The following is a 25,100-nucleotide window of genomic DNA, read 5'->3' on the forward strand; positions in this document are numbered from 1 at the left end:
TCTTTGCCCTCGCGGCTGTACAGCACCTGGCTTTCTCTTGCACACCATTTGCTGGAACTGCTTTAAGCAAAAAGTTTTTTCCAAGGTAATTGATATTTTAAAAGAGCTTCCCTGTTCCAGGTTAGACAGAGAAAATATAGCAATTGTTGACCATTTTAGGCACAAGGCAGATTTCTCCTCTGTTCAGAGAGTTAATGATTAAATCCAGAGTCTGAGAATTCATTTTCAGTGGGAGCCTTCTGCAGGACCTGCTTTGCTCCAGGTTCTGGGCTTTCTCCCACCCACCCAGTGGCTTTTTTCAGCTGGTTACTATACAAGGGAGGAAAGCTGGCCTGCCCCAGGGGTGAGAGAAAAGCATCAAAGAACAAACCACACTGGTGCCAAGGCTAGAGACAAAACTTTCATTTCCTGTGTGGTTCTTTGTTGAAAATGCTGGCAGTAGCTGGGATGCCACCAGAGCTGCTTTGTGAGGCTGTGCAGATCCTGCCGTGAAAGTTATCCCCTGCGAGTCCCTCTGACCAACAGCTTGGGAATAAGTCACCTTATACTGATCTTAGATGACAGAGAGGGATGTGATATGTGCGGAATTGCTGCGGTTTTCTGTACTTGGTCTTTTTCCTTCTTTGGTTTCTTTATAGCTCCATATACCATCATCACTTTCCCTTTCCTATTTGCCGTGATGTTTGGGGACTTTGGCCACGGCATTTTGATGACCCTTTTTGCTGTATGGATGGTGTTAAGGGAGAGCCGGATCCTCTCCCAGAAGAATGAGAATGAGGTAATGTTTTGTTTGTTTTTGATAGAAACTCAGAAACATAAGATAACTGTATTATTTTCTTGACATATTTCTAATATTTTTCTCCTGTAATCTTTGGCTGCTTACAACTATCATTGCCTCTTCATAGGGCAACACATTTATAATCATTTTGTACAGACAGAGGATAATTCAGTCTTTCCTCTAGCGTGATTGATGGAAGTGTATTTATTATATTTTTGTTTTTCATTTATTAAGATATAGTTGACTTGCACTATTATATTAGTTTCAGGTATACAACATAGTGATTCAAAAATTTTATAGATTATACTCCACTTATAATTGTTATAAAATATTGGCTCTATCCCCTGTGCTGTACAATATATCTTTGTAGCTTATTTATTTTATACATAATGGTTTGTACCTCTTAATCCCTTACCCCTATCGTGTCCCTCCCCACTTTGCCTCTCCCCACTGGTGACCACTAGTTAATTCAAGAACAAGGTAATGTTTAAGTTACATCTGTGTTGGTCTGAAACTTTATAATTTCTCAAGCATTCATTATGAAAATTATGATCTGGAAATCTTTGATCCATGAATTTATAGAGAAGTTATAGAGACTGTTTAGAGAATAGAGAAGCTATTTTCATTTTAACAGTAAAGAGGTCACGTGCTGTGAAAGTAAATTTCTCGTTAGCGTTGTATTTTGGTCTTTACTTCAGGCTCTCTGACCCAGAATGGGGTAAGAGTGGTGTGAGAGGAAGGGTCTAGTACATCCTAAATAACACTGTCACGACGTTAGCTGCAGCTCATGAGTACATTGCATTGACCTCTTTCTCCTGGCTCCCAGATGTTTAGCACTGTGTTCAGCGGACGGTACATTATTCTGCTGATGGGTGTGTTCTCCATCTACACTGGCCTCATCTACAATGATTGCTTTTCCAAGTCTCTTAATATCTTCGGGTCATCCTGGAGTGTGCGGCCAATGTTTACTTTATACAACTGGACGTAAGTTGCAAAGAAGCTGAAAGTCAAAGCTTGTTCCTTTCGTGTTCAGCTCTGGTTTTCCAGACAAGTGGTAAACTAACACTTCTTTAGGAAGCGGTTGACACTGTCTCTATTCCAAAAGAATGTAGTGTCTCCTCTTATTTATGCTGCAGCCTGGGAAGTGCTTTGTGATTGGTTCAGCATTGTTAAGGAACATTGATTCCTTTTGTAAGTTAAAAGCGGGTTCCCCAATTTCCCTATCTGGACTTGTATGTGTGTTTAATTTTTCTTTTTGTTATCTCTGATCCCTTCTCACTCTCTGATGCTAACCCCTCCTCTTTTATTGAAGAGACAAAATAGCTATAGTATCAGTGGTTTCTTTGGGGATCAGTTTCTGGACCCCAGTAATTTCCCTCTCTTGAATAAAAAGTAAATGCAGCTTTTCTTCTAACATGGTAGGGAAGAGACGGTTCGGGGGAACCCTGTCCTCCAGCTGAACCCAGCTGTCCATGGAGTTTTCGGTGGACCATATCCTTTTGGCATCGATCCAGTAAGAGCACTTCTTTTCTATATGTTTGACACCAAATGTTTTAACTGAAACCCAGAAGTGAGAGAATGAAAATGAAGATAAATAGTTATTTGGGTTTTAGTTAACATATTTTTAGAAAACCTCAGTGTATCTGTCCAGAGCACTTTAAAGCTGCAAGATATCCAGATGCCTTGGGGAGCCAAGTAATTTTCCCTGCACTACTTATTTTAGAGGTGGCTAATAATACTGACTCTGGGAAGATTGATTTTCAAGACTCCTTCCCAGTTTATTTTTGTTTAACTTAGTTTGGTTTTTATTTTTAGCAGATGTTTTAACAGAGAAAAATAGCTCTTTTCTATGGATTTTAGATTTCCATTCTTATCTTTATATACTTAGACAAAAACTTATCCCAGAATTTTATTTTTTTTCAAATACTTAGGCAAGAAAAGTGTGATCAAGTCTTTTGTGTTATATGCTTAAACAGGGAAGGCGGGGGCAGGGGTGTGTGTGGAATTTAAGCCTAAAGGTTAGACTGTAAGGATTACAAAATTCCAGAGGAAAAGCAGATCATTATGGACCAGAAAGATTAAGTTTCTTGTAAAAAATGGGAATTAATCTGACCTTTGAAAAATATTTCAGATTGTTATAGGTGAAGAGAAGTGTGTGCAAAAGCATAGACGTAGGGAGATACAAAGTTAATTATTTTAATTATTATAGAAATTAATGGTACTGAAATGCTTACTATGGCTCAGAGACTGTACTGAGCCCTCAGCATGTCTGATTTATGCCCAAACAATTCTGTCAGGTAGGTATTGCTATCTGTATTATACAGATAAGGAAACTAAGGCTTGGAGATATTTAATAAGATTTCATATGTGCATTTAACAGATGTTTACTGAATCCCTATTGTCTGCAAGGCATAGTGCCTGCTGGGGGAAACACATAATTCTAACACACAGCTCCTGCCCTCAAGTAACTTGGAATCCAATAATAATATTATCTCACATTTAGGTAGTGTTCTGTAGTTACAGAGGTTTTTTTTTTGCAGACATCTCATTTGGTGCTTACAGGGTAGATACTGAGTTTAAAGTGCCTGTGGGACACCCAGGGATAAATGTCCATCAGGCAGTTGGAGTTGCAGAACGTCAGGCAAGACTGGGGCTGCAGAGAGAACCAGCCACAAGCTGTCAGGTTAGAGGTCACCGAGGATGAGCTGTTCATGAGGAGGCCAGTTCAGAAAAGAAGATGCTGGGCTAGATGGTGGAAGATCTGGCTTATCAGGGTACAGAGTTTGCACTTTATCGTAGAGATGACAATAGGGGTTCTGGGAGGTTTCAGCACAGGGAATGACTGCCTCGGAGTCACGATTTAGGAAACATAATCTGATGGCCAAGTGGAGGCAGAACTGTCAGGAAAATTTTACAGGCATCCAAGCCTTAGGTGACAAAGCATAAGGCAGTTAATGTTTAAAAATAGATGGAAGGACAGCACCACTGGGTTTCAGTCAGCAAAATACAGATTGTGGGAGCATCTACAAGATAAACGTCCCAATTTCTTCAACAAATCTTTTGTAATGAATAAAAAGGGAGAGCTGGAAGGAGAACCTCTAGAGGCTTAAAAGCTGTATCAAGCAATCATGGTGTATAGACCTTGTCTGGACCCCACTTTGAATAAGTGAATTATTTTTAAAAGTATGGATACAATGGGGAAATTTGAATACTAACGATTCCGTGGTATTACAGAAACATTGTTCATGCTTTGGGGTATGATAACAGTGTTGTGGTCATGTTTTAAAAATGAGTTCTTACCTTTTAGAGATCCATACTGAAATATTTACAGGAAAAATGACATAGTATCTGGACTTTGCCTCAAAATAATATGGAGGTGGGGAGTGGGTTGGGGATATGATGAACATCATTGACAAGGAGTCAGTAAATAATCGTTGAAGCTGGGCCATAGGCACATGGGATTTTGTTATCTTATTCTCTCTGCTTGTGTATATGTTTAGCATTTTCCGTAATTAAAAAAAACACAACTAGGGCCTCCCTGGTGGCGCAAGTGGTTGAGAGTCCGCCTGCCGATGCAGGGGATACGGGTTCGTGCCCCGGTCTGGGAGGATCCCATATGCCGCGGAGCGGCTTGGCCCGTGAGCCATGGCCGCTAAGCCTGCGCGTCCGGAGCCTGCGCGTCCGGAGCCTGCGCGTCCGGAGCCTGTGCTCCGCAACGGGGGAGGCCACAACAGTGAGAGGCCCGCATACCGAAAAAAAAAAAAACAAAAACAAAAAAAACACAACTATGTTTTAGGATAGGTGAATATTTTTCCATTTGAGAACGCTTTGTAATGCCTTTTTGTTTTCTTGGGTTGTGACAGATTTGGAACATTGCTACCAATAAACTGACCTTCCTCAACTCCTTTAAGATGAAGATGTCTGTTATCCTTGGTATCATCCACATGATGTTTGGAGTCAGCCTGAGCCTTTTCAACCATACGTGAGTCACTCTGTTTCATCATAAGAATGCACTTAGTTCAGACAGTGCTTTTGCCTACACCTCTAAGGAGGGATTAATAACTCAGAACACTGTTCTATGTTAAAGAAATGCTTTTATAAAAATCTCATTTGTTTGAATGAAGCTTGCTTATTAATATTAGTCCCTTAACAATGTACAGTCATACTCAAGATCTTTAAAAAAACCTTGTGTAATTTTCCTCAAAATGAGAGTTATGTTCTTTTCCCTTGATGTGTAACTCACATAAACTTATGAACTGTGGTCTCAGAATGTACTAGATTTTCCCATCTCTTCCTCATGAGAGATCGATAGGGGTGGTATTGGAGCTGTTCACGGTCCAAAAGTTTGGTAGTCATAGTTAATCCTGCTTGTTTCTGTTGCCTCCAGTTCTTCTGGCTTTTGCTTCTTCAAATGATATACATAGAGTTGAGGGAGCATTAGGTAGAAAATCTAGTATACTTGGTATAGGGGTGACCCTGGGTCTGTTCACCTTTAACATTTTTTTCTCTCTTACTTTTTAGCTATTTCAAGAAGCCCCTGAATATCTACTTTGGATTTATTCCGGAAATAATCTTCATGACCTCTTTGTTTGGCTACTTGGTTATCCTTATTTTTTACAAGTGGACAGCCTATGATGCTCACACATCTGAGAAAGCGCCAAGCCTTCTGATCCATTTCATAAACATGTTCCTCTTTTCCTATGGGGACTCTGGTAATTCGATGCTGTATTCTGGACAGGTGCGTCAACCCAGAGGTAGACTGTCTTAGGTGGTTTTCCTAGGTCAGGAAGCCAGATGTTTCTGTGACCCTGAAAAAGCTTTAGGGACTTCCCTGGTGGTCCAGTGGTTAAGACTTTGCCTTCCAGTGCAGGGGGGTTGTAGGTTCGATGCCTGGTCGGGTAGCTAAGATCCCACATGCCTCATGGCCAAAAACCCAAAACATAAAACAGAAGCAATATTGTAACAAATTCAATAAAGACCTTAAAAATTGTCCACATCAAAAAAAAAAAAAACAAAAAAAAAAGCCTTAAAAAAAATCCCCATCAGCCACACATCCAAATCTAAATTCAGCCCATCCTCGTCCTTTGGGAGGGTGAGCTGTAACTTCTGAATGCAGAAAGGGTAGAATTTATAACTCTCATCCTATGGGACAGTCCTGGGCTTTGCCACAACATCTGCTAATTATTTTGAGGAGCTGGATTGTGTTATTTATTCATAAATCGACAGGAAAGTACTATTTTAGAGGGAGTTTGTGCCGGAGTTGGAAACTGCACATTTGATTAATGTGATGTGCCTTGTCCCTCTTACTTTGCAGAAAGGAATTCAGTGTTTCCTGGTAGTGGTCGCGCTGCTGTGTGTCCCTTGGATGCTGCTGTTTAAACCACTGGTCCTTCGCCATCAGTATTTGAGGAGGAAGCATTTGGTGGGTGTATTTCTGTTGCTGAAAGTTTACTAGACTTTTTTTTTTAAGATCAAGGCAATTCCTCAGTGGATATAATGAGTTGTGCATAACCTGTATTCTCTTAAAATGCATTTGTGTTGTATCCCAGCATGAACACTAGACCTGCTGAAATGAAAAAAACCAAAACCAAACATGTAATTGCCGCTCAGACATCCAGATTCAGCTTTGAGTAGCCCAGGTAGCGAGAACAAGTCATAAGTTTTTACCTTTCCTGATCACGCTTTGCTCATGTTGTGCTCAGCAAAATCCAGGTCTGGGCCTGTCTCGGTGCAGCATCAGCCACAGCAAGGCTGCAAGAGCTGCAGACAGGTGAACCCACTCATGTGGTTTGCCTAGGCAACCACAGAGCTGACGCTGAGATATTTTCTTTTAAAATGAGACCGTGATACTTTCACCCAACCAAAACATCCGGGACGGGGAAAGATTTGGTTTAAAGCACATTAACTTTTTTCTTTTTAAAAAACAGCAACATACTTGTGTTTACTTAATGTATATATGTGTGCACCTGAATTACACAAACACACACACACACACACTTAAGATGCCAGATGTCCATTTCTGGCTATGCAATAATGCTTACTTCTTATATTGCCTGGTAAAGACCAAAAGATCTTGTTGCGTGACTCATGCGGCTGTTAGATTGTGACTCCTGTTGGAGAGCGCTGAGTTACAAGACCTGCCTTCTCCCTTTTCTGACCATCTTCATCCTTCCATGTGCCCTCGTTCGTCTCCCCTTTCACTCCCTCCCTCCTTGGTTTCCTTCTCCCTTCCTCTTTTCTTCCATTCACTACCAGGAAGGGGCAACCTGTGGGGGCCCCAGTCAGCCCACCCCCAAGCCAACAGGGACTAGAGGCAGCAGCGGCTGCAGCAGCGAGTGAATTAAAACCAACAAACCATCACGTTTTGTTTAAAGAGGCGGCAAACAGTGCAGCAGAATTCCTTTTCACTATATCGAGAGCGTGGGACATGTGTGCTCTTGGGAAGTATGTCCTTGGTACTCACTGAGAGGATGACAGAAAAGATTTCCACCTCTTAGGAATCGATTCTGAAACCATCTTTACCATTGGTCCAGTACGTTTCCATTCAGTATGTAAGTACAGTCCTGTCTGTGGAAGCAGGGCGGTTGTTGTACCCTCTCCAAGCCCCATCATCTTAATCCAAGAGGGCAGCTCTTAGACTCATCCACTTTCATGTCTGTATTTTGTGACCATGTACTGGATGGATTTTTTTAGCATGGAGTGAGAACATCTCTGTGATTCTTGAATTGATTGCCCTGCACTTTAAAGTTCTGCTTCAGAGTGATGCTTGGACATTTGGTCCACTTTAGCTGTAACTTACTCTCTTTCCAGTGGAAGCTTGTATGTGTCTACTTTTTTGTGAGAGACTCAGAAGCCCTTACGTCCTCAGCTGTTCATTGAGACCTCCACCCTGCCACGTGTCTCGTGTGTACTCTGCATCTGGTGTAATAACCAAAGTCATCTTCTGTTTTGATCTTTCCTTCTTCCAGTACTAGCTCGTGATTCGGTAACAGCACTTTGAATGTTAAGCATTTCAATATTTGTCCTTAAAACATCTCTTAACCAAAATCTTATAATGCACGAATATCAAATTAGCCCAATCTATTCTAGGTAATGAATCTATAATATTTTTTAAATCTCACCAGTAGTGATTACTCATATACTATTGTGTTCTAGTAGCATCATACTCCTTTAGATAAATGAAATATTTAGATGATGACTGTTTCCTTCATTAGGTGTTCCTGAACATTTTAACTCAGAAAATTGCTATAATTATTCTTCTAGGACTAGTTTTAAAAGGCTGATATTTTGGATCAGAAGATACTTAAATGTTGCTGCTTAAAATTATTTTCAAATGGGGACTTACTCTCTTCTTTCTAATGAGAGGAAAAAAAAAAAACCTTAAAGCACATACTGTCCACATATTGGCGTTCTTCTTTCTGCTACTCTTAGTTTATTTAAGATGTGCTTCTGCTGCATCAGTCTTGATGCTTTTAAGTCTGGCATCCTCTTTTATGAAACTATCCAAGTTAAAAGTCCCTGGTCTGGAAATCTGCATATTCAGAGGGACTTCTTAGCGCACTGGTTCTTTAGCAGCCAAACATCTGTTTCTGGAGGGCAGCCCAAAGGTATCAGGCTGATCATTCTACCACGGAGGTCCTAGATCCCTGACCCCAAGGGCTGAGGACATGAACACTGATCTGTTTTTGTTCTGTTCTCTGTCCTCTTGGTTGTCTGTAAGCAGTGTATCACAGTTTAATACTTTCTTTTCTTCTTTCTGCTGATGTGTGTCTCATCCCCCTTCCTGTAACTCACATCCCCTCTGTTCTGAAGGGACACTTATTCGTGTCTGGCTGGGAGGTTTAACCTGTCTGCCCCTCACTTCATCGGCTGGTTGGGGAAAGCTTCAGAAATGGCTTTCTGCTTTAGGCCTTAAAGCCTAAAGCCTGCCTCCTCGACCCTGGGATCCATCCCAAGATACTCTGGAGTCCTTTCTTGTCACCAGTGTGGTGCAGAAAGTGCACCTGTGTTGCACCTTTAGTCCACCTTTTGTGGGTTGTCAGGTGTAATATTTGCATGACCTGAGGTGCCAGGCGCTTCAGCAGTTCCCAGATCTGACTACACATCAGAATCACCTGGTGAACTTTAAATTTGTTTCTTAGGGCATTAAGACAGAACAGACAAGTGGAGGAAGACATAAAGATTGCCTGTAATGCCATGATCCAGACAACCCCCAACTGACATTAAAAACTAAAATCAAAGCAATAGGTGCACTTGGTTAGAGATGCAAATAGTACTGACTGTGAAAGCCTTCCCAATCCCCAGCCCTTCTCCCCGACCTTCTCCTCCAGGGTATTGTTAACAGGTGGGGAAGTTTGCCTTAAAATTTTTTTCTGCAGATCTCAGCATGTATCTATCATCTATTGATAGAAATATGTATATGTGTATGTACCTATATATTTAAAACACATTAGCAATTGTGTTTTAAATTGTAGCACTCTGCTGCTCCTTGAGTAGGTTTTTTAAAATTTAGGGTCCTTAGAGATTGTTTCGTAGTGATACTCTTATAGTTGCCTAGCATTCCATAGAACATTCTGTTGGATGTGCTTAAATCATGTAACCAGTCTCTTGTTGATGCTCTGTTGGTTGTTCCCAGTTCTTTGCTATTCCAAATAACACAGGGAACATCCTTGTCCTTGTATCTTGATAAAACTTCACAGGCACAGATGTTCCCAGCAGTGGACTTGCTGTCTCAAAGGGTGCATGCATTTTTTTTTTGCATACCTTTTCTTTTTTCACTTGTCATCATTTAATGAATCTCCCACCGTGTGGCTTCAAGCTACCAGGACACAAGCCCCACCCACACCCTTAATCTTCTCCTCAGCTCTTCTGCTGAAGAATTTGGCCTTCACGATGACAGCCTGCTTTGGGAGCTTTCCTTTCCCCAGAACTTTGTAGTAGCCTGATTGCACCACATCAGTGATAGGAGCAGCTCCAGTCTTGTTCTTGGCGGCATTTACCCGTGTCTGCTCACTGACCAAGGTCCACAATTTATCAAGGTCGACAGTTGGGCAGGAGCTCTGGTCCCTCTTTAAGTGGTAATGCCTCATACCAACTTTCCCAGAGTATCCTGGGTGTTATTTGTCGAAGTGGATCCTGTGGTGATGCATGCCACCAGCACTACTGCGGCCTCCTGGGGTCTTCCGGTGTTTGCCGATGCGGCTGTGGCCGTGGCTCACGTGGCCCCTAAGTTTCCGGGTCTTCCTGATTCTGGATGGCATGTCGGCGGCCAAGACCGAAGAGCTGTGCATGCCTTTTCCATTTTGATAGACACTCGAAATGATCATACAGTTTGTACTTGGGGAAATATTTTTTTAAATACAGATTTTCTAGGCCCCACCCCAGACCTACTAAATTTACAATTTCTGGGGGTGGTATTTGAGAATCTCTGCTTAATGAAGTGCAGCTTTCAAGGTGATTCTGATGCAACTGGTTCTCTGACCACTGCTAGAAGAAGAGAGAGAATCTGCCCAAACCCTGAGGGTTGATGGTCGTATGCTGTGGTCATAGATGCCCACCAGAGGCGAAGCTGCGAGTAGGGACCTTGGGGCAATTGACCGAAGCTGTGTGCACGTTCTTTGCGCTGCTGCTCAGAGGCCATTTTGCAGGAGAGCGGTCTTTGAACTCTTGCCTTGTTTGACTCCCCTGACAGAAACCACATGAAGTGGGTCTTGGAGCTGTTTCTTCAGCTCCTTTTCACTCTCTGGCAGGTTAGCACTAAGTGGTGTCTGTCAGACTTAACCCCAGTTCTGCCTGGTTTTCGTACCCCAAAAGTCCTTTTGCCTCAGTAAACCCAAACTTTTCCAAGTCAGGTTGACTTAGAAATCCTGGTCCTAGGGACCCTGCTGAAAACTGCCTGGGGAGTGAGAGGCAGCAAGCAGCCAGTCAGCATCCGCCCACCTGCCTGTGGAAGAGTTGCGTTAACACTCCAGAATCCTCCATTGAAGGATAGGATCAGGCTTTTTTTGGTTCTGTTTTATTTTAAGTCAGTATTCTCTAGCTACAAGCTAATGTACATAAAGCTTTTTTTTCTTCTGTGACCTGGGAGGTCCTTTGTTCCTGGGCAGAGACCTGGTACATTTCAGGGAGAGGTTGCTGGAGCTCTCGGGCTCCTGTTGCCATCTGAACAGACTGGGTTGCAGTCACCATGTCATTTGGCTGTCCTCCCTCTTAGAAAGTCTAATCTTTAGTTCCAGAAAAACTTAGGCCATTGAACTCTTTACAGATAGAGCTGCGCTTGTTAGGAGACTTTGTTCGTATTAAGCTTTTCATGCAAGCAGGACTCTGCGTCGGCGTTGGCCAAGGCAAGGTTGGTGTCTCTTGGTGCAGCAGGAACTGCCTGTTGCCTCTGATCAGGATGAGGTGCTACATGTAGTTCGGGCTGGGCCTGGGCGGTGGTAGTTGGGATGGGAACAGTGGCTTGGTTTTACTTAGCTGTTGGATCAGTGGGTTTTGTTTTTGTTGTTAGAATATATGCTTTTCTGAGGTTTGTATGTACTAACCATCGCCCTTCCCCACGTCACAGAATGTCACATTAAAGCCCAGGCAAATTCTACTCTTTCTGTTCATCTGTGTAGGGAACTCTCAACTTTGGTGGGATCAGGGTGGGCAACGGACCGACAGAGGAGGATGCTGAGATTATTCAGCATGACCAGCTCTCCACCCATTCAGAGGACACAGAGGAGGTAAGATCAGTGGTGTGGGCTTCCTCTCCTCCCTCCTCGGGTCAGCCCTAGTCTTGTGTCCCTAAGTGGCCTCACTCCCGTCCGCTCCTTGAAAAAATGAAAAGACTAATACGAGGATCAGCTTGCTTTCTGGACCTCTTAGGGCACTACAGCTTTTTCCAATGGTCCCTGCTCTGAACTCCAGGTGTTGCCTGCAGAGCCCGCAGCAGTTTTGTTCTGTTGTCCGGCTTCCTGAGTTCCAAGCGGCCCACAGTACTCTGCACGCAGATCTCAGTTATCGACTGCTCTCCTCGGGGCCGAGGCAGAGGCGGCCCCAGCGCCCCAGCTCTTACGACCAGAAACCCAGGCCACTTACGGCGGCTCCTTCATCCCTTGCCCCTCCCCAGAACGGTTCCTGTTGGAACTTTAATCACTGGGACTTTTGAAGTCCTGTTCCACTAATGTGCTCTTGTTGCAGACATGTTATTGAGCCTTTTAAAAATGTGACTCGCCTACTTTTTAGCCAAGTTTAGTCTAGTTTAGCCAAGCTAGACTTTTCCTTAAACCACCATTGGATTTTTTAAAATCCAATCTCCTTGCCTGACCGTTCGTACCCCAAAGCCTCTGAGCTGAACTTTTGAACCTCATCTATTCAGTATATTCTTTTTAAAACAAATAGAAAAGGAGTTGAGGACCCAGGGGACTGGACTTTGCAGTCTGACTGACCACGTCTGCTATGTGTATGACTTTAAAAAAAAAATTGCAAGGCTTGGGATGCCTTTTAAAAATTAAGTATCAACACTCTTGGTCCTGCTGACTTTGCTCTCCGTTTATGCTGAGGAGGCTTGCCTCCAATGTCAGACCATATAACGTTCACAATCCCCACGCCCCCGCCCCCAAGAAGCAATCAGTAGCCTTGTGCTCATGACTTGTGACCTTGTGTGTGGCATGGCTTCCCACTAAGTGTAAATTTGTGTTTTCAAGCCTACCGAGGATGAAGTGGTAAGAAACAAGCTGGCTTTAGCTTCATGTTTATCTGGGGCTTCTCTTCCCGTCCTTGTGATCACTCTGCTGTCCCTGCTGCATCCTGGGGCCACACATGACACCCATGTATTCTGCATCTCACTGGCCATTTCTAACCAGTTTGTGAACCCGTGTTCTGAAAAAGCTCATCTCCATTAACTGCATCTCATGTCAGTCACCTCTGTCTTTGTTTCATTGACTTTGCTGATCTACTGCCTTGAGAATGGCTTTAAAGGAGCTACAAGTAATGTCTGCATTGGCATTCTTGAAGTGACTCCCCTTGGGAGTTAAATCCCATTGGCCCCTGCCTTCCTCTCCTGTGTTGTTATGTATGGTCGCTCTGCCCCGGGAATAACTGTTTCCTCCCTGCTCCTCTGAGTGCTTATGGGAAAGCTCGCCCTTCCTCCCTGTCTGAGATGCAGCCAACCTCTTCCTGCTGCCCTCATCGGCTTGATGATGCTTGGAATGAGAATGCTGGACGTTCGCTTGGGGTCAGCTTTACCTCCACGTGACCCAGTTGGGAGGTAGACAGTTTTCAAAAGGAGGCTTTGCCTCTCAGATGCATCCCAGAAAAAACAATCCATCTGTGTGAAAGGAGTTCATATTATACCAGTCACACATAGAGGACAACATATTTAGAAAGTTGGCTAAATATTCTGGCCACAGCCAGAGTAGAAGGCCTTCTAGCTCAGCAGTAGTTCATTTAGCAATATACAAGTTCTGAATTGGGTTTTTAATAGGCCTTGCTGCACTGTTTGCATCTTCCCCCCAAATTTCTCTCTAAAATACCCAGACCTGTCCCTTTTCTGGCTTTCCTGGTCCTCTCTAAGGGGGCAGTGGGATGGGAATGGGAAAAACCTTTGCTGTTCTGTGTGAAAGCAGACAGTTGTCGGTCTTCCAGAAGGCCGGAGAGGCTCCTTTGCTGGCATCTAGGAGCTTCTGTGTTCCTCTGGACCACTCATCTGTGCAGAGCCACAGGCTGAGCCGCCTGGAAGGTGTCTGTCAGCATAGTCCTCACTTGTAGCCACGTCCCGGGGGAGTTGACATCCAAACAAGATGGACTGGGATTCAGCCTTCCCAGTCTCTGGCCCCCCAGCTCCCTCAGAGGTTCAGTTTCCCACAGCGTCCTAAGTAGTGAGGACATTTTATCATCATCAGGTACATACACAGTCTAGTTCTCTACAGCCAGGTTTAGATAACTGTCTCAGTTACCTAAATACGTCACCGGTGGAAGCAGCAGTCCCTCTCCCTGGGGCATGGACAGTCCAGCTGCAAACCAGAGCCAGGCTCATCAGTTGTCGGGGAAAGTTTTGAAGGCTGTAACCACTCAGCAAGGGTCAGTGGGACCTCTCCCCACTGTGTCATCTCGCTAGGTGCATTCATCCAACCCATCCATTCATCCACCCTCCATGTGCCAAGCACTCTGTTTAGAGCTGCAGGAACTGAGAGAAGAAAAACAAGTCCTTGCCTTCAAGGAACTCCCAAATTTAGGACACAGTCTGTGATCAAGGTGTGCCCAGGATGCTGTGGGAGCACAGGAAGAGGGCACCTGACAAACACTGGGGTGGGGGTAGGGAAGAGGAGACCTGGAAAGGATTCCCTAAGGAAATTATTGCTGAGGTTAGTTTGGTCAAGCCGGCGTCTCTGTGGAGGGAGAGAGGGAGGGAATGCGGATGCATCAGTGTGTATAACTATCATAAAGATACAGAGGCCTGCGTCATCAAGACACATTTTGGTGATAAACGAGTATTCAGCTTGGCTGGAGCTCGGAGTCAGGAGTTGAGGGACCGGTGAGAAGTGAGGCTAGAGGTTGGCGGGCACCAGCCATGGTAGAGCGTTTAGGTAAGAAGGAGCGTCAGAGGGCAGTGAAGCTGGAAGTGACACAGTGCATGCCATTGCTGAAATGCCCTAGTGGAGGGTAGACGGTGTGTTGGATGGGGGAGGGGCACCGTGTGAGAGGAGTCGGGAAAGAACTGGGAGGCTTGAAGGCATTTGCAGTGGGAGTTGGAAAGGAAGGGACCAGTATGAGATGAAGGAGGTAAAAGCTGCAGGCCCCAGTGCCTTCATGAATGCCGGCAGTGAGAGTGAGTGAAAAGTCGGGCTCGACGTCCAGCTTTGGGTGCCTGGGGCACCAGTAGTGACCCCCTGTTAGACATGGGACGAGGAGTAGAAGTAGGTCTCGGTGGGTCAGAGGAGAGCCATCGCTGAGTTTAGTTTGGGTGGCGTCGAGTTGGAAGCACCTGTGCTGCAGCAGGAGGAGATGTGTCACAGCTGGTTGGAAACAGGCGGCCCGGAAGTAGAGGCGTCCGTTTGTGAGCCCCTCCTGGCGTGGCCGCGCCGCAGGAGAGACGTTAAGGGCCAAGGCAGGAACTCCAGCACTTAAGGAGGAACCAAGGAGGAGGCTGAGAGGAGCATCCAGAGGTAGGGGGTGAGCCTTCCCGAGAGGGAGGAGGACAAGGGACTAGTGGCGGACGCTGCAGAGGCTCAGGTCACGGATGTCTGTTAGACCTCCTGGCTGGGAGGTGAGGGGAGCGTGCGAAGGAGGCGTGCGGGGCCGAGAGGGCGCGGGAGGGGAGGGGTCGGTCGCAGCGGACTCGCACGGGGCCGTGACGGACTTCTGAGCGCTTGCCTGGGTTTCTCACTTAATTCTCGCCCCACTTAATATCTCCCCCCACTACGTAGATAAGAAAACTCACCCAGGGTTGCAAAGCAGGAAGTTGGGAATGGAGGAGAGGAAAAAGCGAGAGCAGTGGCTGGAAGGGAAGCTGTTCATGGGAGAAACTCAAGGTGGAATAAAAATGCTGAAAGGGGCTGGTTCTGAGGGAGCCCTGCACTCGCTTCTTTCTCAGGGCTCTTAGTTAAAGCCCTGCGCTCCTTGGAGCTGGAGGCCTGTCCTTCCTCAGAACATGGGCTTTGGTGCGACGGCCAGCATTGGTGGCAAAGAGCTCTTAACAGCACGTTGGGGTTCCGGTGACTGTGATTACCCTAGTTTTCGGGGTAACTAGGAGACTTGGAAGAGCCTGCTTCAGAAGAAAAGCCCAGAAGTACTCTGGGTGTAGATAGTCAGAGGTGAGGGGAAATGAGGCAGAAGCCCAGACATGGCGAGTTGGAGCTGGCCCCTCTCCCCACTGGCCGTGCCTGTGAGGCCTGGGCCGTTAGCGCCTTACCAGCCAGCCCTCCTCTCCTGGCCCCATGTGATTTCTCAAGACACTTCTTTCTGGTATCTTTTGGGGGTGAAGTCATGTGAGTCTGCAAAGAAACTGGTGAAAAATAGACTCTGACCTGTGGGCAGGGCAAGCTGGGGAGGCCCACTGGGCAGTGGCCCTCTGCTCCTGGAGTCTGGTCTGGACCATGTGGGCAGGGGCGGGGAGGCCCCCGGGAGGGGAATGGCCCACCTCCTGGCCTTCAGTGGCTGCGGCCCCACCCAGGAGAGTGAGGCCCGGAAGCGTGCCTGCGGCTTCTCAAGCAGCCCGGCTTGGAGCAGCCCTAACAGGGAGCTCCCGGAAGCTCGCTCCAGCCCCTCCGCTTTACGCTGCAGATAATTTCTGATGTTGAGACAAAAACTGGAAGAAAGGGAGCGTGAGGAAAACAGAAACAACAATACACGTTCTGTTTAGTCTTCATCCACGTGTCCAAGTAAGAATTTGTAAAACTTTTGCTAAGACGTCCCTGTGTGATCTTTTCAGAAGTCTCAAAAGTAAAAGGAGGTTATCTTGCCGCCCACGTGTTGTGAAAATAAGAAGTGGCTGCAGAGGTTTAGTCTTCTCCAGGCGGTTTCCAGCCTGGTGGCCTGTCCCCTGACGTACGACCCGGGGCAGAGCCCTTCCTGCCCTCCTGGCTCATTCAGAGGAGGGTACTCCGCTCCCAGGCACCCTGAGGTGGAGGTCAGCCAGAGCGGGTGCTCCCAGACCGCCCTTACCTCGACACGCAGCCACTCCGGAGCTGAAAGCCTAGTGGGGAGAAAAAGCAGATGTGTTGAGAAGAGTCTCATTAAGATGTAGTTCATTAAAATGTGATGTATTGAGGGGCATGGAGTGTCCCAGTCAGGGGCTCAGCCAGGCAGGATTTCTGGGGACGGCACGGCTGAAATCCCCACCAGGAGTTCAGCACCGGGGGCTCCAGGCCCATGTAGCCGTTCGTGCCAGCGCTCAGAGCCCTGCACACTCCCCTCCCAGCCTTATATCTCCTCTCTGGTTTCCTCCCATGACAGTTTGATTTTGGGGACACCATGGTCCACCAGGCCATCCACACCATTGAGTACTGCCTGGGCTGTATCTCCAACACCGCCTCCTACCTGCGGCTCTGGGCCCTCAGCCTCGCTCATGCACGTGAGTGTATTTCTCTCAGGTCAAAAACTATGTTTCTCCCCTTCTCCGGGCACTCCCTCAGGTGGGGGCTTAGAGAGAGTGGAGATTATGTAAAGCCTCTGGAATTACTGACTCCTGAATCCAGAGGGAATGATGTACAGATGGGAGGATCTGTGCTTTTGCCCGGGTAGCTGGGAAGGTCGCAGAAAGCCGGGGGGCCAGGAAGACTGCGACTGGGGGGTGGCAGGGCACAACGCAAGGCCTGCGGCGCCGCTGGCCCGGCTGAACCGGATGCCACGTCTCTCCCCGTCCCGCAGAGCTGTCTGAGGTGCTTTGGACCATGGTGATCCACATCGGCCTAAGCGTGAAGAGCTTGGCGGGAGGTCTGGCGCTGTTCTTCATCTTCGCCGCCTTTGCCACCCTGACTGTGGCCATCCTCCTGATCATGGAGGGCCTCTCAGCCTTCCTCCACGCGCTGCGGTTACACTGGTGAGGGGCAGCGCGGGGCCGAGGCGGGGGGACGTGTCCTTAGCTGCACCGAGGGCAGTTTTACTGCTGTCCAGAATCCAGAGACACTAGGAAGTATCTGCTTTCACATCCTCATACCCAAGGACATACTTGGTAGTGAGCCTCAGGAAATGTCCACAGAAAAGCACAGCTCGCTTTCGCAGCCGCCAGGGAGGGTTCTCTGGTGAGTGTTGTCACCGTTGCTCTCCCTGTCTTCAGCCTTCTTCAGTGCTCTTGATTATGGCTTAAAAGATCTGCTGGGGTTTTTTTGTTTGTCTGGGGGGGGTTTTCACACTGGCATAACTCTCTCCTGTCTTGAGAGCAATGAAAGCTGCTCTGGAATAGATTCTACGTCCAGGAAAGTGCTAGAGCACACTGTGCCCTCATTTCGTCCCCCTTATTACTCTGTCATCGTGCCAGTGGCTTTGGGTAGGACCCCTGGCAGCTCTATGTGAGTAGGGGGATTCTTGGCTCCATAGCACGCTAGCTCAGTACACTGAAGCCGCTTCTTCTGAAGGGCAGGTTTTGGATTCGTTAGCTTTCTTTAATGTCGTTTTTGGCTCTTAATGGCTCTGCATGGAGATAGCTCAGTCCCAGGGAGTGGGAGATCTGGGGTCTCGTCCGGACTGGGACTCCATGACCTCAAAGTAAGGTTCCCAGGTTTAGCAAATAAAATTACAGGGCACTCAGTTACGTTTGGATTTCAGATAAACAGTGAATATTTTTTTTACTGTATTTCCCGAACGTCCATGGGACATACTTATACTAAAAGCGGGGCATCCCGTACTTTATCTGGCTACCCTACCTCAAACCCTACATCTTCGAGTCTCCATCTCCCCCTTAACATTATGATTCTCCCTCTCTTTTGGGGTCCAGTGGCTCTGGAAGCTCTAGACCCTCTCCTCAGAGAAACACCCCCCTCAATGTGTGCACACAGTTTTACCAGTTTAGGGGCTCACAAACTCACTGACCCTACCTTAGGGCTCCCTAGACGAGATGATCTGTGGTGTTAATGACCTCAAGGTCAGAAGAGGGCCGTGACGGTCTCTTTCCATCACTTCTCGAAACCAGAAGAAAACCAAAATCTGAACCTGAGAAACCTCTTCCCCACTCCCTTTATCTTTGATTTTTCTCCTGGCTTGGTTACGACTGAGCCTGCTCAAAGAGTCCGCCGTTGGTTGTTCTAAATTACAGAGGGGGAACGTGAGGCATGTAAGGGTGAGCCGTGGCTGGGACTTACGCTTCCCTCAAAAGCTCCTTTGGGGCTTCCCTGGTGGCGCAGTGGTTGAGAGTCTGCCTGCCGATGCAGGGGACACGGGTTCGTGCCCCGGTCCGGGAAGATCCCACATGCCGCGGAGCGGCTGGGCCCGTGAGCCATGGCCGCTGAGCCTGCGCGTCCGGAGCCTGTGCTCCGCAACGGGAGAGGCCACAACAGTGAGAGGCCTGCGTACCACAAAAACTTTAGAAGAGTCTGTCCTGCTGCGTCAGTACATGGTGCTTTCTCAGGCCTGGCCCTCTCTTCCCGCCTCCCGTCCCCTCCCCGCCCAGCTGTTGTTTACTGGGAGCCAGGAGGCTGGCCACGCTCCCGGCTCCCAGCTTATCAGCGCACGCTCGCCCCAGCACACTTCCTACCGCTCGGTGCGAGGGGACATCTGTGCTGCCACCCTGGGGTGACTCACTTTTTCTTGCCCTCTTGGCTTCCTTGCCTATTCCCTTCCCCGTCTCCTGAGCCCTGGGCTTGAGGGAACAGTTACCACGCTGCCTTGACTCCAGCCCAAGTGGGGAACCTGTTGCATCCTCCCTGGGTGGGTGGGAGCCGCCAAGGAGCTGGAACAGACCTGTCAGAGCCGTGAGCCAGGCACGCCACGGGGCAAGGAGGGCCGCCTGGGCTCAGGCCTGTCGTCCAGAATGAGCTGAGGCGACTGGGAGGTCATGCTTTGCTGCCTTCAGGGTTACTTCTTCCTCAGGCTCACCTGCGGGCTCCGAGTGAAGGTGTCTTCCCACGTCCTCATGAACGAGCCCAAGGAAGTGACAAGTGGCGAGAGAGCAGGCTTCAGAATCGGGTGACCCGAGTTTAAATGCCAGCTCTGCCGGTGCTGGCTGGGTGACCCTGAGGAAAGCACTTACTCTGAGCCTCACTTACTCTCATGTGAAAAGAGAGGATAATGTCCCTGTGACAAGGTTGCTGTGATTAAGTAGGAAATAACGCCCAGACTGAGTGACTGCCACGGTGCCCTGGCACGCCGTAAACCTGTGTTCAGTTGCAGATGCGGCTGCCCTGCGGAGAGGGCTGTGGCCCCTGTAAAGATCTGCTTCCAGTCCGTTAGAGAGAAGGGAGACCCCAGGGGGATGCACATGATACCACTTGAATGCCTCGCAGATGCAGTTTGCAAGGAGTAGGCCGGTCAGACATACTGTACTTGCAGGGTGGTGGGTGGTTGCTGTTGTTGGGTAGTGGAAATACTGGGTAGAAGAGAAAAGACAGTGAAAACTCCTTTGTGCAGCTTTCAGAATCCCATCACTGGGGGCCTGTTTGGAGCATCTCCCCCACCACCAGAAAGGGGTGAATGGAATTGGTGCTCATGCACCCCCTCCTGGCCGAGTGTGGACGTGCCTCGAGGATCCCTGGGTCTCAGTCCAGCAGGACTGCAGGAATTCCGAGTCGAGGCCATCCTCTTGGGGGTGGGAACGGCTGGGCCCACTGAAAATGGCTGCAGGGACATTGCTGCAGTTTCTCCTGGCGTCCAGCCTGGGCATCTTCATACCTGTCACTTCACCCCTGGTGTTCAGCTGGGGCTTCTTGATCCTGACGCAAGGGCTGCCCCGGTACACAAGTTCTGGGTCTCTGGTGGGGACAAGAAAAAAACATGTGATTTGAAAGCAAGGATACACCGCAGGTCTGAGGTTCGTGTAGGGTCATGAGGAGGCAGGTGACATCTGGAAACAGCAGCGAGTTGGGTTCACGCACCCGCCTGCTAATTCCGTCTCCTCCTGAGTCACGTCTGTCTTTTTTCCTCCCACCAACTGTGTGTATTGTGCTTGGTCTTCTTGGCTACCATAATGAGACGTCTTTTCTTCCTCAGAAAAGGCAAAGGCGCAGGGGTATGATTTGTGGTTTTCACTGTGGACACCGGACCGCCATTAGCAGAAAGACTGTTGCCCCATGGCCTGCTTTCACAGGAGCCTCATCCCTTCCTAGCTAACAGATTCCACATGAACACTCACAGACTGGGAGCCAAAGGGGCAGATTTGGGGACCAGTTTGTTGTAAGGAATTCAGTGGCGCCACAGCAGGACCCCGCAGGGTGGCTGCCCAGGAGAACGAGAACACCTGAAGTGTGACCCCATGGCCCCGGCACTGCTCGGAGAGGGACAGAACCATCTTTCTAAAACTGCCTCCCCTCGGTCACATCCCCACAGGCAAGGGAAGAGGCCCAGACTTTCCCCTTCATTCGCTTGAGAAGACACGGTTTCTGTCACGTAGCAGGAGTACCGTCTCTGGGGACTCCCAGTTAGTCCTCCTGGGCCACTGGGTTGCCTTTTCCAGGTGCGGGAGCTGGCAGGGGTGACAAGAGAACCCCACTGACTGCCTGAGGCTCTCCTCACGTCTGCATCCTGAGATGCGTTTTAGTGGCCTGGGGCGTGGCAGGGTCCATGGAGGCGCCCCGAGCAGAGCCCCTCAAGAAGGAAGAACTTGCAGGGCAGCCAGCGGGGCCCCGCTGAGCCCCGGCACAGAGAACTTCATGTTTATACTTTCTCAGGAAGCACACAGTTCCCTGGCTGGGAGGGAGGAGAGGGCGGGGAGACCAACAGGGAAACTGCTTTCCAGCTTTGTGCTGGGATGTTAGGGTGAGCACGGCTGAGAAGGGAGGCGAAGTCAGGCTGACGCTGAGATACCCAAGATGTCCCTGGTGGGGGCCACCCTAAGTCCCTAACCTCGAGCAGCAGCTGGTGGGCAAGGTGGTGTCAGGTGGTGTGTCAGAGGGACCGCCCATCTGCTCACACAGCAGAACTTTATGTGCCCCCATCCCAGGCGTGTGTCCCCTGATGTAGGTGAGGCCAAGAGAAGGGTGGTGATCCCTCAGGCGTCTGAGAACGTCTGCAGCTTCTCCATTCACCCAGTCTGGAGTTAGAATTGTTTGTGTAATGAGCCAGCCAGAGGTCAGAGTTCAGATACCTCACAGACCCCAAGGTGAGTTGCCCACCGTCTGGCTGTACACTGTTGAACGAAGGAAGTGAAATACCATTGCCGTGTGCAGACACAGCGTACCCAGCGTGGAGGATTCAGTCGTCACAGCAGCGGGCAGGAAGCAGGAACCTGCCCCCATCCCCACCGCATTCCCCCAGAGGAGGCCTCGGGAGCTGGGCCCTCTTCTCCAGGTGTTGGGACTCAGGGCTGAGTCCTGTGACTGACGGCAGTTTGAAATACCCCCTCCCGGATCCCATTTACTCGGAGGGAGGCTTGGCCGAGACACCGATGGGAATCCTCCAGGGGCCGGGAGGCTTTGGGGGCCTTGGTGTGGCCCCCAGAATGTGCGGTCGGGGAGAAGGCTGCCTGTTCTTAGGCCCACACAGAAAATTCTGTTCCCCACTTCTCCCCAGCGGGTGGGGCTGGCAGCTCTGCAGTCAGTGTCCTCAGCCGGCGCCCCAGGGCTGAAGGGGCCTCTGGGGACATCTCGGGGCCACCAGCAGACAGTCCTCTTCCCGCTCCCTTTTCACTGATTTCTCCCTTATCTTGGAGGGAGGCCGCCCTGGCTGAAGGCTGAAGGCTGAGTGAGGGGCATGAAGGTGGAGAGCGCCTTGGCGCCCTGCTGTGCAGTCAAACCGCTGCCTGCAGCCTGCCCCCGGCCCAGCACGGCCTGCCCCCGGCCCAGCGCAGCGCAGCCTGCTATCGCAGGGATCTGGGGCCCCCGGGGTCACACAGCACTGAGTGGAAACTATTCCTCAGGGCAGCTCTCCTTGGCTTTCTTATCCTCTGAATCATGCATTTTTCTGCCCATATTTGGTGGTGATGTGGTGGCTGGGCAGACATCCAGGGCGAACTCGCAGCCTGGCTCTGCGTACAGGCGTGTGCTCCTTCCTGCCCCCTCAGAGTCTGAAGGGCCCAGGGAGACCATCAGGGATGGATGCTGGGCTGCCGGGGAAGGGAGCTAAAGCTGTTTTTCCTTTCAGTCCCCAAGAGGAGAATTCTTTCTTAGATGTTTTTGTAGTTGGAGAATATTTTGGCCGTTGCTTTGAGAAGACTTCCCCTCCTAACTTCCCCCTTTCCTGGGAATTTCCTCCCCTAAGTCAAAAGCCTCTTCACTAGCAACCCTCCCTTCTCCTTCCTCCCCCGAGAAGAGAAATAAACAAGAAAACAGTGGCGCCTGCCAGGGTTCCTTGCGCTGAGCTGGTGGCCACTCACAGGCTTCCCTTGGAGGTCCGCTGTGGGCCCTGCCAGGAAGGGGGTGTTGGGGGGACTCTTCTTCGTCGTTAGAGACTCAGGCCAACTGAACGTTTTTTGCACATGGCCCTCTGCAGAGAGTTTTGCATAAACACACTCTCCGCTGAGCAGGACGGAGCAGGAACTGAGGCCAAGCCAGCGCACTGGTGTGCCCTCTTGCCGAGGGCAGGCCCTGGGCGTCACGAGTGGGAGGTTGTGTTGGGATTAGGGTTGTGGGCGGTAGGAGGCTCGGGGAGCTTGGGGTGGGTCATCTTTCTGGCCCAACCGTGGAGTCCCAAAAGGTTTCTGTGGAATGATGACTCTCCCCTTCTCTTTCTCCAGGGTGGAATTCCAGAATAAATTCTACAGCGGGACGGGTTTCAAGTTCCTACCCTTCTCCTTCGAGCACATCCGAGAAGGGAAGTTTGACGAATGAGCCCCTGGGGGGGGGGGGCTGTGCGCCCTCTGCCCTCCCCGCTCCCTCCCCGGTGATTAGCTGTGCTCTGCTTGCCTGTTGGTTGTGATCCCTGCCACCCTTCCCCCAGCCACCTGTGAGTCATTTAGATACCCAGCCCTTCCTGGGTCCCCCGCCACCTCCAGCTTTGTGTGTTGTAGTGCAGTGATTTTCTGGAGAGAAGCGGGCCCGAGCGGTCACTCAAACCCACTCCCACTGAGCACCCTCCTCGCCCTCCCAGCCTCTGTCCAGCCCTTCCTCTGCCCCCTGGTGGTGAAGCAGTTTGTGCGTTTGCCCAGGAGCCCAGAGCGCTTGGAGGGAGCGCCTTCGCTGTCCGCACCCAGACTTTGAGCCCCCTGCTCCTGCCACCACTCCCCTTCCTGGTTGGGGATGGGGTGCTCTTTAACACTCCCCACTCTTGGATTAGCAGGGGTGGGTCCAGGAAGATGGTGTTTCTGTCCTCTGCCCACCCCCTCTGGTCTTCAGTGCCCTCATTAATCAGGAATTCAGCTGGACCCAACTGTGCCAGCGTGCGTGGCTTCTCCCTGGCAGCCCCAAGGGTCCCTGGATACCCTGCACCACCTTCCTGACCCCCACCCTAAACTCACACCCTCTCCTCCTCCTTCCCAGAATGCCCTTTTAGCACTCAGCATAACATACACAGCAGGGCGGACCCAAAGCAGAGGTCCTGGCTGGCTCCTCTGGCGGCTGCTTCTCAGGCCATGCGTGGGCTGCAAGCACGCCCTCGGGGCAGAGGGTCCAGTCCGTGCTCTTTCCTGGTGCAGACCCGCAGACCTTTCCCCACCCCCAGTCACGAGTCTTGAGTGCAGAACCGTAGTCATCAGGGGTGGCTCTGCCTGCAGACTTGCCTTGCTCTGCCCACCGGCGCCCCTCCCCACTTCCACACCGACCCCAAGTCGAGCAAGTGGGTCCTGGGCAGGGAAAGTCAACGTCATTTACCATTTGCTGATGGGAGGCGGCTGGCAGGGCCGCCAGTGCGTGCGGCTGTGAGAGCTGCGTGGCCCTGCCCTGTCAGGGCTGGTGGGGAGCGCCCCCAAAGGGCCGCCGCCCCTGTCACGCCCACGCCAGGACGTGGATCTTGGGGCCTTTTAATCATGCGTTGGCACAGCAGCCTGGGCTGCTTCAGCTAAACAGATCCCCGTGCCTTCAGTGGGCGAGAGGACCCCCTCAATTGGTTGGCCCCTTCCCACCTCACCCCTATCCCCTGCTTGTCTGGGGGCTGCTTAGCGCTGCTCACTGGACTCTCCCAGGCTGGGCCACCCGCCCCAGCGTCACCGCGCAGTAGCCAGTGTGACCCGACCCAGCCCTTGTGCAGAGCCCCCTTCCCTCCGGTCCCTGTGGTTTACGTGATGATCTTTGCTCTGTTTACGGCGGGGGTTTGAAGCAGAGTTCTTTGTCAGGACTCCTGCCCAAGGCCCTTCTGTTCAGACATTCCCGTGTGGAATAAAGTGTGTGTGACTCTGTCAGGGAGGCTGCTTGTCTGCGTGCCCGCAGCCCCTGTGTCACTCAAGGCTCAGCCCTCCCGAGCCCACCTAGTATCCTTACACCTGCCACTTCCCTCTGCCAGCATTTCTGCTTTTTCCTCTAATCAAAGACCGCAGTTGCAGTGGCCCTGGCCAGGCAGTTAGTTTGTGAAATTCTCATCTTATCTCGGGTTTCCCAGGGGCCTACCCAGTCCCTGAGCCCCACTCCCTGAGCCAAGGCAGCTTTTCAGACACTACCCATGTGGGGGAGGGGACTTGGGGACCCATCTCCGTCCCGCTTTCTGCACCACACACCCAAACAGCCGGGGGAAGCAGGGACCTGGACGTCTGCCCACCCTCCTCTCCTGTGAGTGTGCTCTCCAAGGCTCAGCAGCCTGGCTATTTTGAGCCCTGATTGCCTTT

At 49.9% G+C, this 25,100-nt stretch overlaps 1 protein-coding gene and 1 pseudogene across 6 annotated transcripts in view; one reads left to right on the plus strand and one right to left on the minus strand.

Annotated features, from left to right (window-relative positions):
* The window catches only part of ATP6V0A1 (ATPase H+ transporting V0 subunit a1), a 55,395-nt gene extending 30,718 nt beyond the window's left edge, over positions 1-24,677 (plus strand). For 4 of the 6 annotated variants that reach the window (XM_060080340.1, XM_060080343.1, XM_060080345.1 and 1 more), the window contains exons 12-22: positions 639-778; positions 1,605-1,762; positions 2,201-2,291; positions 4,642-4,760; positions 5,300-5,516; positions 6,093-6,200; positions 11,395-11,502; positions 12,466-12,483; positions 16,715-16,832; positions 17,129-17,300; positions 23,082-24,677. In XM_060080340.1, coding sequence (XP_059936323.1) covers positions 639-778; positions 1,605-1,762; positions 2,201-2,291; positions 4,642-4,760; positions 5,300-5,516; positions 6,093-6,200; positions 11,395-11,502; positions 12,466-12,483; positions 16,715-16,832; positions 17,129-17,300; positions 23,082-23,175 — 1,343 coding nt within the window. In that variant the 3' untranslated portion in view covers positions 23,176-24,677. The remainder of the gene's footprint in view (positions 1-638; positions 779-1,604; positions 1,763-2,200; positions 2,292-4,641; positions 4,761-5,299; positions 5,517-6,092; positions 6,201-11,394; positions 11,503-12,465; positions 12,484-16,714; positions 16,833-17,128; positions 17,301-23,081) is intronic. The other 2 variants (XM_060080342.1, XM_060080344.1) reach the window with 1 other exon arrangement.
* Positions 9,568-10,039, minus strand: LOC132477873 (large ribosomal subunit protein uL15-like; annotated as a pseudogene).
* Positions 24,678-25,100: the final 423 nt, after the last annotated feature.

Source organism: Mesoplodon densirostris, chromosome 18 (assembly GCF_025265405.1).
Source record: "Mesoplodon densirostris isolate mMesDen1 chromosome 18, mMesDen1 primary haplotype, whole genome shotgun sequence".
In the NCBI taxonomy this organism is placed as follows: Eukaryota; Metazoa; Chordata; class Mammalia; order Artiodactyla; family Ziphiidae; genus Mesoplodon; species Mesoplodon densirostris.